Source organism: Triturus cristatus, chromosome 7, assembly GCF_964204655.1.
Source record: "Triturus cristatus chromosome 7, aTriCri1.1, whole genome shotgun sequence".
NCBI classification, from domain to species: Eukaryota; Metazoa; Chordata; class Amphibia; order Caudata; family Salamandridae; genus Triturus; species Triturus cristatus.
This window is the reverse complement of record NC_140590.1, coordinates 493,147,324-493,160,746: the sequence shown is the minus strand read 5'-3', so window position 1 is coordinate 493,160,746 and position 13,423 is coordinate 493,147,324. Positions and strand designations below refer to the sequence as shown.

The 13,423-nt window shown below is 46.9% G+C and overlaps 1 protein-coding gene across 6 annotated transcripts in view; it reads left to right on the top strand.

Annotated features, from left to right (window-relative positions):
- NARF (nuclear prelamin A recognition factor) overlaps positions 1-13,423 on the top strand; it is a 331,765-nt gene that overhangs the window by 61,247 nt on the left and 257,095 nt on the right. For 4 of the 6 annotated variants that reach the window (XM_085616853.1, XM_085616850.1, XM_085616854.1 and 1 more), the window contains exon 2: positions 12,687-12,819. The exons of the other annotated variants lie outside the window; for them this stretch is intronic. In XM_085616853.1, the coding sequence (XP_085472979.1) occupies positions 12,793-12,819 (27 nt within the window). In that variant the 5' untranslated portion in view covers positions 12,687-12,792. The remainder of the gene's footprint in view (positions 1-12,686; positions 12,820-13,423) is intronic. 6 annotated transcript variants of the gene reach the window in all.

Genomic DNA, 13,423 nt, shown 5'->3' with positions numbered 1-13,423 from the left:
AGCTTGCTGCTTAGGTGCCTGACGAGTACGATTTAGAGTGCATTGGCATAATCAAGCACACTTGGGGTAGTGATGTCTGTGTCCTGAGAGAAGGATCTGATCATGAGTAGCTTCATTCAGTGTTCTCATTATGTACAATATGTCTGATCACTTTGTTGACTTAGGGTTGAAGTGAGAATTTGGAGTCCATGGTCATGCAGAATCCACAGGTGAATATTTCAATTATGTAAGAGTTAAGTGTAAGATGGTTCTTCATCATCAACTCCTCACCTGCCAGGAATCTTTTGCTGAGGTCATTTGTCTGACGGCAAGTGTTTTTTCCAGTTTTTTTTTTTTAATAATCTGGGTTTTGACGGTTTAGTTGTAATAGTAGAGCATGAGGAGTTGACAGTACGTGAAAGTGAGGATCAGTAGTTATTGAAAAAGAGGGTAGCAGTTGTTGAGCTTCGCTGACACCTATGGGGCAGGCGACTAGTGAAGAACTGAAGGAAGGAAGTGTGACGATTTGGGTTTTATCTATGAGGTAGGATTTTGTCCAGTTGAGGACTTTGCTTTGGATACCAGCGTCATGTAGTCTGGTAGTCTTCAAAGTAAAATGCTGCTAATGGGTGGAGTAGGAGTAGTGTGATTCCAGCAGCTTCAACAGAATTCTTGAGGTTATCCCAGGGAGGATTAATGCCGATATGGTGCTTCTTCAAAATTTGAATACTGCCATTCCTGCAGGAGTTTGTCGATCAGTGAGAAGGCTGTTTTTTCAAAGAGTATAAGCAGGGAGAGACTATTGGATAATTGTCAGTAGTTTGCCTGGTGCCACTGGTCAATTCCCTGCTTCTTTAGGACAGGTTTAATGTAAGATCTTTTTAGGTCATTTTGGAACTCTTTGGTTGAAGACAAGAGTTGATGATTGTTCTTGCAGTACGACAGCAAAGGGTTCTTCGAGAATGCTTTTGAAAACGTTTGGAGGGCATCAATTTACTGATAAGCCTGTGATATTTATGTGTTCGAGGCATGTGGGCTGCTGAATTCATATCTGTGCATAGATCGCCGCCTAGTGTTGGGTCCGGATGTTTGCACGTTGTTGTCCTGGAAGAGTCTTCGAAGTATCCTTGGATAGGTGACTCCTCCCCTGGACTACAGTGCGCATGGGCATCCTCTCCATCCTCAGATTGTTTTTTTCCGCCATTGGGTTCGGATGTGCTATCTTAGCTCAAGTTAGGAAAATATTTTTTCGAGGCCAAAAGGCCTTTAGTTCGCGTCGGTACTGTTTATCGATCGGGTTTCGATAGAATTTGTTAGTTTACTAACTTTCAGCACCGACTGCTTTCGCATTTACCTGTCCATCGACGACTTCGACGATGGAATCCAGGACGCCGTTCAAAAGGTGTCCGGTATGCAATGCGAAGTACCCACACATCGACGTCCATCCGGTGTGCAACAAATGCCTTTCGCCGGACCACGACGAATCAACATGCATGGCCTGTGCCCGGTTCCGCTCGAAGAAGACTCTGCGGAATCGACGAGCGGCGAGACTCGAGGCGCAGCACGCGGCACCGGCCCCGACAGACATCTTCGGCGAGGCCGAGGACGTCGAGGAATTGGAAGTCTTGCCCTCCAGTCCCGTTTCCGAACACGAACCCGGATCGGACGAGGAAGACGAGTCACTCTTCCACAGAGGTGAAGACGACACCGAGGTAGGAGACGACGAGGAGGCCTTCGGGGCCGAAGAAAGTAGCTCCAATGATGAACAAGGCCTACCTGTTCAAACCGTTCAAACACCAGTGCCACAGCCTATGGCTCCGGTCGAGGGATCGCCTTCGGGCCTTACCCGAGACCCATCCCGCAGTTCTTCGGCCCCGCCCTCGGGCCCGGCCTCGGACGTTCAGCGGCAGCCATTACTACATAAACAGGCTGGTTTCCCTATCACAAAACCGAAACCGAAAGCTGCTCAGGTTCCACAGAAACCGAAACTGAAAGTAGCGCTGGTCGGATCGAGGCCTTCGACGCCAGCGCACCGCGTCGGCACCGACCGCACCAAGAGGGACTTCGGTGCCGAACTTGAGGCGGGCGACGTTGGAGTCGACAAACGGAAAAAAGCCATCGGCACCGACAAACCTGCTCGGCTACCGGCACCGACGACACCAAGGGCCGTACCGCCTGCTGTGTCTCACATCGCTCCCTCGACGACACCTAAGCCTCAGGTATCGAAGACTTCGACGGTGATCTCTTCACCCCGACTCGATGACCCTCCGGCACCGAAAAAATCTACGGCCGCCTCTACGAGCCTGGCCGGTGCCAAAGCCTCGAAGGCGCCCCAAGTACGACCTGGTGGGACGCAAGGCAGCAAAACCACACCTGTCCTCCAGGACAAGTCGGGCTCCGGTTCGGTCGGAGCTCCCGCAGCCTCTTCGGTGCCGACCAACATTACCTTCGGCTTGCCTCCGTCAACAATCCCAAAAATGTTCCAACTCAGGACACGGGTCACCCAACCTACGGTCACACCTGCTGAGACGTCTCCAGCACGTATCATCGACGCCGGCACTGGCAGAATGATTCTCCAGGACCGAAGGATAACTTCGGAGCCGCCATTGGACCCTTTCAGGATCCCACTGAAAAGGAAGTTGCCTGCAGAATCGGAACCTCTCCTTTATGAACCCTTCCATTCATCCTACCAGGATCCACACCGGTTCTCCCCCACACGCTCCGATACAGACGCATTGGGAGACTACATGGCTGACCAAGTCCCCTACCATGTAGACACGGACCCTGATGACCAGCAGGACCCTGATCAAACTTGGGGCGACCCTGCAGACCCCAGTGCACCTCTCGATGCACAGGATCCACAACTCTATGGGGCAAAGACATCTCCTACGGAGGATACTGCAGCGTTCAATGCTCTTATCGAACGTGCTGCCGATAACCATGGGGTGCAGCTTCACTCTGATACCATCGAAGATGACTTTCTAATGGACACCTTTGCATCCTCAGAAAGACATGTAAAGACTCTGCCAATGTTGAAGGGGGTCCTCAAACCAGCCAAGGACATTTTCAAAGAACCCACCAGGGCACGAGTGATAAACCCCAGGATTGATAAAAAATACAGATCAGCACCTGGGGATCCTACTTACATCAGAGGACAATTACCACTCGACTCCATCGTCGTAGCGAATGCACGCAAGAGGGCACACTCGCAAACAACAGGTGACGCTCCTCCCCCGGACAAAGAGTCCAAGGTGTTAGAAACCTCTGGCAAGCGAGTTGCCGCCCAAGCTGCCAACATATGGCGCATAGCCAACACTCAGGCGCTCCTTGCTCGCTATGATAGAGCGCACTATGACACACTTGAGCAAATATTCCAACATCTCCCTGACCAGTTCAAGGAAGGCGCAGAAATGCTCATCAGAGAAGGACAGCTACTAACGAACGCTTCCATCAAATGCGCACTAGATGTTGCGGACACGGCTGCCAGAGCCATAAACACAAGCGTCATGTTGCGAAGACATGCCTGGCTACGGATCTCAGGATTCAAGCCTGAGGTACAAAACAATATACTGAACCAGCCCGTCAACCCCGACTATTTATTCGGGCCAGAGGTTGACACCACCCTCGAAAAGATAAAAAAGGATACGGACACTGCAAAGTCCATGGGCGCACTACAAACTCAGTCCTTTCGAAGCGGCTCCTTTCGTCGCCCCGGAAACAAGGGAGCAGGTAGAGGACAGGGGTCACAACAAACATATAACAAAGGCAATACACAGACCACCTATGATAAAAACACCAGAGGTGGATATCGTGGCTCCAGCACAAAGGGCAGAGGACGCGGCTACGGCAACACCAGGTCCTCCCCCAAGAACAAGCAGTGACGCCCTCTCCCTTCCTCCCGACCACATAACACCTGTCGGGGGAAGGCTACAAAGGTTCCTGTCCACGTGGAATTCCATCACCACGGACAGGTGGGTCAAAGATATTATAAAATACGGTTACTGTCTGGAGTTAACCTCCACTCCACCCACAATACCACCAAGAAGCCGTCCTATGTCCTCAGAGCACTTAACGCTCTTACAGCAAGAAGTGCAAAGTATGCTTCTAAAAGGCGCTATAGAGGTCGTACCCATCCACGAGCAGGGTGCGGGAGTGTACTCCCTCTACTTCTTAATTCCAAAAAAGGACGGGTCGCTCAGACCCATATTGGACCTGAGACCCCTGAACCAGTACATTCTTTCAGAGCACTTTCATATGCTCACTCTACAGCAAGTCCTTCCGCTTCTCAAGCAGGGAGACTTCCTAGCCACACTGGACCTCAAGGATGCGTACTTTCACATACCCATCCACCCCTCACACAAAAAATACCTCAGGTTCACTGTTCAGGGGCAGCACTATCAGTTCAAAGTCCTTCCCTTCGGCGTGACAACAGCGCCCAGGGTTTTCACGAAGTGCCTCGCTACGGTGGCAGCACATCTACGGAGGCAGCATATACACGTCTACCCCTACCTAGACGACTGGCTCGTTCAAGCGAAGTCAGCCCAGCAATGTGCAAGCCACATGTCCCGCACCATTCACCTTCTTCACAGTCTGGGATTCTCACTGAATTATCCAAAGTCCCATCTCCAGCCCGCACACGTACAACAGTACCTAGGTGCGACTATAGACACTCTGACGGCCACAGCTCAGCCAAATTTAGTGAGGATCGACAGCATACAACTGCTGATCTCCAAATTCAAACCCAATCACTCACTTTCAGCGCGAGTGTTCATGCAGTTGATAGGCATGATGGCCTCCTGCATCTTCATAGTCCCGCACGCGAGATTACATATGCGCCCACTTCAGGAGTGCCTAGCACGTCAGTGGAATCAGGCTCAAGGACAGTTAAAGGACCTAGTGTTGGTGAGCGGTCGGGCATACAACTCTCTGCATTGGTGGAATCCACAAAACCTTTGCAAGGGCCGACCGTTCCAAGAGCCTGTCCCACAAATAGTACTGACAGCGGACGCGTCTCTCCAAGGATGGGGAGCTCATGTACTCCACTACACAGTGCAAGGACTATGGACGACACAACAAAAGAAGTTGCACATCAACCTTCTGGAATTGATGGCAATCTTCCTAGCCATGAAGGCGTTCAAAGTACATCTATGCAACAAGGTCGTGTTGATCCGGACGGACAACATGACCGCAATGTACTACATACAGAAACAGGGAGGCACACACTCTCCACAGTTGTCTCATCTGGCTCAGAGCATGTGGAAGTGGGCCATTCAAAGGAACATGTTCCTCATGGCGGAACACCTCCCTGGCAAGGACAACCAGATGGCGGATCTGCTCAGCAGACACAGCCACCAAATGCACGAGTGGGAGTTACACCCATCAGTACTCCAACCGTACTTTCAGCAGTGGGGTCATCCGGAGATAGACCTATTCGCGACAAGCGAAAACGCAAAATGCCCAAGCTTCGCCGCCAGATTCCCACATCCGCAGTCGCAGGGCAATGCGATATGGATGAACTGGTCCGGCAGATTTGCGTACGCTTTTCCCCCAGCGCCATTGATACCGCTAGTGGCCCGCAAACTCCGACAACACTCCCTGACACTCGTCCTAGTTGCTCCCACGTGGGCACGCCAGCCGTGGTACACCACCTTCCTCGAACTTTCCGTGGTGCCGCATCAAAGGCTGCGGATCAAACCCGCGCATTTGACGCAGAACCATGGAGAGGTTCAGCACCCAGATCCGCAACAGCTGAATCTGGTGATCTGGCTCCTGAAGTCCTAGAGTTTGGCTATCTCAACCTGCCACCTGACTGTATGGACATCATCAAGGAAGCCAGGAGACCCACTACCAGAGCTTGCTATGCAGCCAAATGGAAAAGGTTCGTCATTTATTGCGGAAATAATAACATCAACCCGCTGGACGCATCCATCCAAAACATCATCTGTTATCTCTTACACCTATATCGATGCAATCTGGCGTACACCTCTATACGTGTCCATTTGACCGCAATATCAGCCTATCTGCAAACCAGGCAGCACCTCTCTCTATTCAGAGTGCCTGCCATCAAAGCATTCTTGGAAGGGCTCAAACGAGTCATTCCACCTAGTCACCCACCGGCTCCAATGTGGAACCTCAACTTGGTCCTCACACGCCTGATGGGTCCACCCTTTGAACCTCTACACTCATGCGAGATTCAATTCCTTACCTGGAAAGTGGCCTTCCTAGTAGCGATCACTTCCCTCAGAAGAGTTAGTGAACTCCAAGCACTAACCGTTCAAGAGCCATTTATTCAGGTTCACGCTAACAGGGTCGTACTACGTACCAACCCCAAGTTCATGCCCAAGGTAATATCACAGTTCCACATGAACCAGACTATTGAACTGCCCGTTTTCTTCCAAAACCCACAAACTGTTGCAGAAAGGGCACTACATACACTAGATGTACGGAGGGCCCTCATGTACTACATCGACAGGACTAAACCATTCAGGAAGACAAAACAACTGTTCGTTGCCTTTGCCCCACACCACAAAGGTAACGCCATCTCCAAAGCAGGGATAGCCAGATGGATAGTTAAGTGTATTCAAATCTGTTATCAAAAGGCAAAACGCACATTAACTATTCCACCACGAGCCCACTCAACACGTAAGTTGGGGGCTTCCATGGCCTTCCTAGGAAATATTCCCCTGCATGATATATGCAGAGCAGCCACATGGTCCACTACACACACATTTACAAAACACTATTGCGTAGATGTGCAGTCAAAACAGCAGGCAGCTGTAGGACAGGCTGTTCTCAAAACACTTTTTCAGACCGCTGCAGCTGGCACGGGTAGCCGCCGCTAATAGAGGGCACTGCTATGTATTCTATGCACAGATATGAATTCAGCAGCCCACATGCCTCGAACTGAATATGCTACTTACCAGTATGCATCTGTTCTTGGCATGTAGGGCTGCTGACATTCATATCGCCCTCCCTCCTCCCCGGCGCCTGTCGCAGCTGCAGCTCTCAGAATTACTGCAAGCATGGTCATCACTTTCTGTATCTACTCCATCACTGCCACAATGGCGAAAAACAATCTGAGGATGGAGAGGATGCCCATGCGCACTGTAGTCCAGGGGAGGAGTCACCTATCCAAGGATACTTCGAAGACTCTTCCAGGACAACAACGTGCAAACATCCGGACCCAACACTAGGCGGCGATCTATGCACAGATATGAATGTCAGCAGCCCTACATGCCAAGAACAGATGCATACTGGTAAGTAGCATATTCATTTTGATTAGTTTGTTAATTTCTGTTTTTGTTAGGAAAAAGAGAAAAAGTTTAGGCTGTCGTGTTAGAGGTAGCCGTCTTTGGTGAACTTGGTAATGGGCAGCTGTTGTAGCTTGATTTTGGGAGTATTATCATAGATTAGCTTTTTTAGTTTAGTGTTTTGCCATGGTATTTATACAGTTTAGTGAGTTTTATGTTGGTTGAAGTGCAGGTCATGTTATGGAGTTTAGCTGCTTTATTGATGAGCGATTTTCTTGGATATTTGGCAATGCAAGTAGTGAGAGCCCTCGGCCTTTTTGATGGACGCTTTGTAGGTTCTGTACTGCGTTTCGAAGCCATTTTTTGTGCTCTTGCTTCTGACACCTCCAGCTGTTTGTCCAGGAGACAGCATTGTGCGCAGCACCCCACAGAGCAAATCCTTGCTCAAAATTGAATACCTTCAATCTCCGTATCAGTTGCCTTGTAACTATTTGGTGCTTTCTTCCCTTTCTGTAATTTACCCGCCAACAGGAGCTTTTTAGGTCTCGCCTAGGCAGCACTTGCACTGTCTCTTCGAGACATGCTGTATTCAGGTATGGATTTGAAGCTCTGCCCATTTTTCACCCATCTTTTCAGTTGCCTCCTCTTACAGTCCTTTCTAAATGGTGGCTTTTGATTTGTGACTAGGCTTAGTAGTCTCTCCTTAGTACCTCCTTTTCTCCAGTTGAAACCTCCCATGAGGACTGCCCCTGTAACATGTGTCCATTTGTTTTATTTACGGTCTGTGAGCATGACAATCTCCTCTTGCATGCACCATATTCTCTCCAGCAACCGCTTGTCTGTTTTTTAAGCAGCTCTTCAACAATTGTAGCCATGCCATTAACGCTGCACATACCCTATTTTTTTTCTTTTTTTTTTAAAGCAGTGCAACGTCTTTATTTAAGGCGTGCTTTTTTTTCACCAGCTTCGCATGCTTCGGGGTCAACAATGGCGGCCGCGCCTTTCTTTTCTTAGGCGGTGCTTACCCATAAGACATTAACCCCAAAACTCCGGATGAGTTGCAGCGGAGCCCATCCATGGCTCAGCCATTACCCTTTGGCTGCAGCTTTATGCTTCCAGGATGCGCCTCCACCCACTGGCAAAACACTGAACACAGTCAACACTCATCAGTCCATCCTGCACACAGAAGCACCATAGAAGACTGAAGGATGCTGCGGAGTAGACGTGTTTTGCTTCCACGTCTGTAACACTAAGGCCGCTGGCACACAGCACCAAATTCAAAATGAACCAGTATGCCCTACTGCAACAGTTAGGACCAGACTCAAACTTTTCCCCAGCAGACCAAACTTTTCATATCAGCCAACTGATTGTGATACTTATTCAGGGGCCAACCCCATACACTACCTCCACAAAGTAAAAAATGCCCATGCTCTTAAAAATACATTCTGATGTTATCCTTGCCTGGTGCTGACAGATACAGCAGTGTATTTTGTTTTTCGGTCCGAGTCGACTGCTGATCTTATTTTGGATGCTAACTGTATTTCCCCAGGGGACATTCAGAGTCAATTTCCCGGCAAACTCGTAATGAGCGCCCTGTTTGTTAAAATGGATTGTGTTGCGCCCCAGTTTGTCTAAATATGGAATACGTAGGTGTAAACTATGTTTGCAATCCAAAGTAATGTCTAAGCTCATAAAGGGTTCAGTACCACAGGCCATTACTAGGGGTACCTGTGGTGCTGTAAAGGGACCTCTTTTAGCCACGTAAGGTACTGCAGCCTTAATACAATTATAATCAGAAATATTGTAGCTGAAACTTGCATTAAGGGTGCAGTACCTTATGTGGCTCACAGTGGTACCTTTACAACTCCACAGGGACACATAGTAACAGCCCGTGGTCCTACATCCTTGCCTTTCTTTGTGGAATTTCTTTCCTTAATTATTATTTGCATTTGCAATTCCAATAGCTCAAATTGTCACTAACGGGAGACCTATTGCATTGCAAAAGCTTGTTGGTTTCGCCGTGAGTAGACTCGTCATTTATCCTGCTCTGAACATAGCATTGCAAACTAAGCGACTTTTACACACATTTTTGCTGCCATTCAATGCTTCCTAGTGGTCACTAGAAAAACTGCAGCTGAAATATGCATCATACAACAATATTCATATTGATATTGAAACCTACAACATGATTATGACAGACATGGAAGACCACTTTAAACAAGCAGTGGCAACTTTTATAGCAGTCTGATTGGCATTGCCAGTGCTTGTTGCATTGAGATTGAATGTTTTCCTCCATTCTCCTTCAAGGTATTTGCTTCCAATTTAGAATGCTGGATTTTTAGGTCTGGCCTGGCAGCGCATCTGTCACAGACCTTATGTGAGCAACAGAAAAAAGCACTACAGGGAAGGGTTTTAGCTCCGCCCACATGTTGATCCACCTCCCTACTGAACTCGATTAGGAAGAAGTTTTATACGTGTGCTAGAGAAGCCTGTTTTTATTGTATAGGTTATGCCCTACAAGATTTTAGGCCTGAGTTGGTTAGTGACAAGCCAGTGATCAAGATTGCAGGCCTGAGTGGTTGACTGGGAACTGATATATCAGATGCCAAGGGTGTAATCTTTTTAACAAGAAAAGTTATGACTGAGACACAAAGCCTGAACTATTTTTGTATGTTACCACCAAGAAAGAGATTCGTGAGGTAGTACTAAGAGGGGCCAGAACTCCACATGTTGATTTTCTTCTGTAAGATTTTCATTGAAAACTATTGTTAGTCCCCTTAAAAACTAATGAAGTAGGACAGGGCTTTGCATGGTGGAGCCCCATAACTAATTCAGAGGCAAGGAGCTTCCCCAAGGGGAACACTCTAACAGACATCACAGGAAGAGGTTTCACATTGAACTGCTCGCCAAAAAACATGCAAAGAGACTTCAAATTGTGAACTCTTTGACAAATACAATAAAAATGTGCACTGTGAACTCTGACAAATGCATTATGGAGGGATTTTATGTTGTGAACTCCAGTACAAACTCCATAGGAATGAGCGTTACATTTTTAACTATCTCACAAACGCAACAGGAAGGGGTTCAGTATATACATCCTTTTTTATGTGAGAGCACAGTGAATGCGTGTTGACTCCAGAAGCAGAGGTAATGGTCATGTCAATGTACCCTTTAATTCTTCCTAACTGTTTGATAGGCCTTTGCAGACAAAGGCCACAGTCATGTTTATTTATGTCCATGTTACATTCAACAGACTTAACTTAATTGGATTTAAATTAAGTACCTATGGCAGTAACCCTCTCGTTTTACATTGTGAATGAATTGACAAAGCCTGTGGAGGCAACCTTTTTTTTTGCTCTGAAAAGCCTCATGCTTTCCAATAGCCTCATATAAGACCATTTCTTCTCTTTACAATTAGTTCCTTCTGGTGCTCAAATTATCACAAAGGTCCCTCTCATATATTGGGCCAGACTACAGTAACAGAGTTAGTTGCATCCTATGACGATTCTTTAAGTTACGCCTTGGCTAATTTTGAAGGCCCCATAAAGGAGGGGTTTCAATTCATGAATCTACCAGAACTCTTGTAAATATGTGTCATTTTGAGTATAGCATTCAATTTTGTCTACATTAAAATATGGTTCCACATTAAAGGAAAAGCATTGGTTGAACATTGGTTTATTCTGTGATATTTTTGGGGTTTGCTAAGGACTAAGTTGTTTGCCCATAGTACCTCTTTTTTTCAGCATAGGACTACTTTTGCCTCAATATCATGCGAGTACGTTTTTACACTGTGAACTTTTTGAGAAATACACTGTGAAAGTACTTTTTATTTTCAAAACTAGAAGCACTGGACATTAAGTAAGAATTATTGTGCACTGCATGGAATTCTTTAACATTTATTTAAACCTTTAAGTTGCTTTAGTTCACTCTTTTGGTGTTAGTTTTAAAAGAGTATGATGTTGATGGTAAGACCATGACTCTACAGGTTGATAGTAATTATGACTTCCCTTTAGACTGATGGAATGTATTGCTTCACTTGTATATTTGATGACCAATAACCTTTTGGATTTGAATGTAGCACAGAGGTGTTTTTTCTGGGAATAGCTGCTAGACTTTGATCTATGTTTGGTAGTCATTGACTCTTTGCCCTCTCCCAACCCTGATGGTATGACCAAAAATGGTGATGTTCCTATCAGTGGTGATCTTACCTTCTGCCAGCATGTCCACAAAATAGCTGGTACATGTTAGTCCCTTTTGAAAGATATAAAGACATTTCTTTTTCCTGTGAGTGGAAAAGAGAAAGATGGCGACCCAGGCATCTGTTGCATCCTGTTTGTTTTGTAATAATGCCCTCTTGCATATCTTAACTGTAGCCTTCAGGTGTGGCATATGGAACGGCCACAAGTGTTTATCTACAGGTTTTTATGGGTTCTCACTTCCTGAGGTAAAAGACCCATATGAGTGTGCAGTGCAACCAAGACCTGACCTAATGGCATTGCTAATGCTTGTTGCGTTTGCGATCAAAGATTGCACAAAGAACACATAATTAATATAATGCTTCTGCCTTACGAATTTATCCACATGGTTTATATCGCGAGTTTCATTGAGATGGGTAATTATCATGTACTCTTACACAACCGTGATACCCCGGGGAAGATTGAGCGCCCTATGATCCAATTTCGATGGCACAGACTTTTATCAGACTGTTTGATACAATGAGTGCTGTAGTACAGTGATGACACTTGCTATCGCACTGCTAGGATAAGCCGATGGATTGCAAATACTTCATAACAGTGGTGGTTATTGTTCACTACATTGTATCCTTCTGAGCCGGGCGAGATTTAATAACCCTTTTGGCACTGTGTGGTTCAGTAGTACGACTGTTCATCGCTGTGTGTATTTTGACTGTCTTTAATTTGCCTTCCGTCGGGAATGATAATCATTGCATTAGTCAACAGTAAGGGTGGTGTTACTGTAAGAATAAGATATTGTTTTTCACGTTATGTCGCAACATTTAGCCTTCTGGGGTCGATTGAGTGAACTGCTTTGAGCTAGATCATAACACGGTCTGTTGATTCAGTCCTCCAGTTCCCTAGTGGAGTTTATCCTCTAATAAAAGTTGCTTTTTGTTTGTTTGTATATTTTTATAGGACTAACTATCCCGCATCTTTTAACAGTTGATAGGTAGCGTTGACACCGTGAAAGGTGAGCGGGTGGGGGAGGGAACGCCCGAGCTGATTGGTGAGAAAGAAATGAGCTGCAGTGTCACTTAAGAGAAACGCAGGGCAATACCTGAGGCAGAGGGAAGAAACCGAGCGATCCGAGCTATTCAGGAACTCAGCCTGCGCGCGTGCAGCAGAGGCGTTCATGTTCCGCAGTCCCCTTGTCTCGCTCACGTGACCCTGCAAAAGAGGACCCTGGCCCCACTAACCCGCTGCCGCCTCCTCTCCCTCACAGGAGCTTCTGAGAGCCCCAGGCGAATACCGGGAATCGGTCTCCAGCAGCTGAACCGGCGGAACGGAAACCGAGGGAGTCCGGCGCCGCCAGGCATACAGAATCACAAATGAAGTGTGAAAACTGCACGAAGAAGGTGAGTGCTGGCTGTGCCTATCGCGAGCCGGCTGCGCCTGTCGCGAGCCGGCTGCGCGTTCGCAACGTTGATAAATATTGTTATTATTTATATAACTGCGTTGTTATTCGTTATTTGACTTTAGAGCGACCTCGACCGACATTGGATATAGTGTCTAGCCGTGTTGGTTTGTGTCCTCGCCCTTGGTGGTTCTATTTCTTCGTCCACGAAAGTTGAAATTATTATTAATTGCGGAGATGAAACCCATTTACACCCCCTGCTGTTTGCTTTTCTGCAACTTCTAATTATGGTGAATTTTAATTTATTTAAAATAGGAACAAAGGTTGAAGGACTATTTAACTTGTTCTTATTTTTTTGCAGCAATATTCTTTGGGGTCCTTTGTTAAGCTTGCTCCCCTCGTGAAGCCAGGGAGCCGTGCTGCTGTGCATTCTTTCATGTACTGGCCGGTAGTTCTAGCTCAGTAGGTTGAGCCGAGATCTGTGTGAAACATGTATGTCACGAATTCCGACCCAAACGTCCACTCTTCTTAGGATTATGAAAGAAGTACTATTATTCAATCCACAGTTCCATTTGTGGTGTGCCTTATTTCAATAACCAATGGTG